The 3,262-nt window shown below is 33.5% G+C and overlaps 1 protein-coding gene across 2 annotated transcripts in view; it reads left to right on the forward strand.

Moving 5' to 3' along the window:
- LOC133797986 (glutamate receptor 2.7-like) overlaps positions 1-2,792 on the forward strand; it is a 25,423-nt gene extending 22,631 nt beyond the window's left edge. The window contains exon 5 of one of the 2 annotated variants that reach the window (XM_062236140.1): positions 1,932-2,792. In XM_062236140.1, the coding sequence (XP_062092124.1) occupies positions 1,932-2,417 (486 nt within the window). In that variant the 3' untranslated portion in view covers positions 2,418-2,792. The remainder of the gene's footprint in view (positions 1-1,931) is intronic. The other variant, XM_062236139.1, reaches the window with a different exon arrangement.
- Positions 2,793-3,262: the final 470 nt, after the last annotated feature.

Consider the following 3,262-nt stretch of genomic DNA (forward strand, 5'->3'; position numbering starts at 1 on the left):
AGCTCCACAAGGTTTGTAATAACCTCGATAATAATCTCAAGAAATCTTTTCTGATGTGGAAGATCAGTTAAAATCTTTTCGGAATTTCAAGAGACCTTATGACTTGGCTCTGATACCAATTGTTGAGTAAAATTTAGAGTACACAACTCTAAACTTACTAATATTGGACCCAAACAAGTAAACAAATTACTTGTATTATACCACAATAAAAGACACTACAACACTTTCCAAAGACCACTCACAATTTGAAGAGAAATAGACACTCAATAGGAAGCTCACAACTTACACTCAAAACGCCACACTAAGAATACAAAGACTTATTTTTGGAGGATGCCTAACCCAAATGCAAGGGAGGGTATTTATAGTCCTCACCATGCAATCTACACCATACAAATATTAAATTGAGAAATAATCCTAGCCAGACATTATTACCACATTCTACACACTTCTCCTAAAAAATTTACTTTCTACATCCTTCTATAATTTTCTCTTAAAAATATCTTCCTTCCACATTTGTTGAGAAGCTTCCATTGTCTTGGCTTTAGATAAAATGGATTGGGCTTTTATTTACCTTTGGGCTTGGACATTTGGACTTTTTGGGCTAACATTGATTCTTAACACACTATATATTTCTTAATATTGCTATAGGGCATCATATCATACCCAACACCTCATAATGCTGTCTAATTTAATATCAACTCTCATATATTCTATTTTAAATTTAAATTATGGGACACGATATTAAATTGCATTAATCGATACTTGTTTCACAATGTAGTATTGGACATCTTAAGGATGCCATAAGCAGCACTCTAGCTATATTTTTAGTATACCATCGCTCTCCACAATTAATTACAAATATATATATATATGTATATATAGGGTGTGTCTGTAATGCAGCATACCAAAATGTCGCATCAGGGTAGCATACCCCTAATTGAGAGGCGTAAAATATTTGTTATCATAGTTTTTTTTATGATAGTGTCCATTGTCGTTATAGTAAACCTCCTGCAAATTTTTGATAAATTTCGAATAATAAAATCAGGGTTCAAACAACATATTTTTCTACGCGTATAAAAATAAACAGGCACAAGTACAACAAACTATTTTAAATATGATTTTGGCATAGTAAATCATCCATATTTTCTTAAAAATTTGCCTAACACCTGTTATGACTACATTGAACGCCATCATGAAAAAAAAATAGATAAAGATTATTTTAGACCCTTTAATTAGGGTCGTGCCGCAATGATGTGACATTTTAGCACACACTAGAGATTTCCCCATTTTTTATTGATTAAGTCTTTAATTGCACTAACTATATATATAAGACAATTCTCCCATAGGGGTTTCACTTTAAGCCCTACCGGTGGGGCTCTCAATGTTCTCGATATTTGAACAGTTTTTGGCGTGATTTTTTTTATGACCGTGTATATTGTAGCTATTTAGAGTATCCTACAAATTTTCAGAAAATTATGAATAGTTTACAGTACCGAAAACTAGGTTCAAACATGTTGCTTTCCACGCACATAAAAAAAATTAGTCACGCGTGCAACAACATGCTTGAACTTAGTTTTCGGTACTGTAAACTATTTAGAATTTTCTGAAAAATTTGCAGAATGCTCTAAATAGCTACAATATACACGGTCATAAAAAAAATTGTGCCGAAAATTGTTCACGAGTCGAGAACACTGAGAGTCCCACCGGTAAGGCTTAAAGTGAAACCCTATAAGAAAATTCTCATATATATATATTAAAAAATATAAAACTATTAGTTTCAGATATTGAGTGGTTATAATTTATAAATATTTGTAATAAATTATTATAGTAATCATGACTATTAAATGAATATCTAATTCTTCTATATATATTTATATAATTGCATGGTTGTATGTTTGACCTTTTGATACTAATGATCATGACACTTACAGGTGTTTCCAAAAGGGTCACCTCTCGTGTCTGATGTTTCAACAGCAATCCTAACTATAACTGAGGATAAGACTATGAATAGCATAGAATATAAATGGTTCGGAAGCCAAACCAGTTGTCCAGACCTTAACACACAAGTCTCTTCCAATAGTCTTGGACTCGAAAGCTTCTGGGGCCTATTTCTCATCGTTGGCATTGCTTCATTCTCATCTCTCATGATCTATGTTGCCATGTTTTTTTACCAGCACAGGAAAATCTTACGCAGTTTTGACACTGATCCTAAAGTGTCAATATGGAGAAGAATTTGTATAGTGATGAGAGTATTTAATCAAAAAGACTCGAGTTCCTATACTTTTGAAAATAGTCTCTCTGGATTTCGAGATAAAAGAGCACAAGACATGGTGGATGTAGATGTAGATGTAGTTGATGATGAGGGCTCACCAAACTCTAGCATTACAACAAGCCCGTCCCAAACCGCACATATATGAAATATTAGCCTTTGCATTCTCTCTCCTTGTGAGAAAGACACATGAAACTCTAGACATCTTACATTCTATATGTTGTTGAACTAAGTGTTAGGTGTGGTGCCCTTATAGCATGAAACTCCTACATTATCTAGGAAGTAAATAAATGATGTAACTATGATTTATATTATTTGTTAAATAACATTAATAAATATAAAAAAAATATGAATCCATTCATGTAACTATAATTTTTGTTTTATTGGTGGTGAGTGTGTACGAACTTTTTCGACAACATTTAAAATTATGTAGAAGGTGTTGATTTACAGTTTCATGTTTCTTGCTCACTATAGGAGAGAAGGCAAACCTTTCATATGTGTAGGTTGAACTGATGTGTAAATGTGGATTGGCCCAACATACAACCCATATATTTTAGTCTTAAAAATTCGTCTCATGTCGTGCCAGTATTTGAGAAGGGTAAGCCATGCACAACTCATTCGTGTTGTATGCCTCATGCCATGCCGGACCCAAAATTTTCCTAACCCATTTTATTATTGTTAAAAAATAAAAAATGAGCCTATAAAATTATGTAGAAGAAGTTGATTTAGAGTTTCATGTTTCTTTCTCACTAGGAGAGAAGTCAAATCTTTCATATGTGCAGCTTGAACTAGAGATGTAAATGTGGATTGGCCCAGCCCGACACAACCCATATTTTTGTGCCTATCAAAAATCCATCATGTGTCGTGCCAGACTATATTTGTGAGGGGTAGCCACGCAAAGCCCATTCATGTTGTACATCGTGTCGGACCCAAATTTTACCCAACCCGTTTTATTATTACTAAAAAAGAAAAAGTGAGGATGAGGACTTCAAC

This window comes from Humulus lupulus, chromosome 8 (genome assembly GCF_963169125.1).
Source record: "Humulus lupulus chromosome 8, drHumLupu1.1, whole genome shotgun sequence".
Classification (NCBI taxonomy): Eukaryota; Viridiplantae; Streptophyta; class Magnoliopsida; order Rosales; family Cannabaceae; genus Humulus; species Humulus lupulus.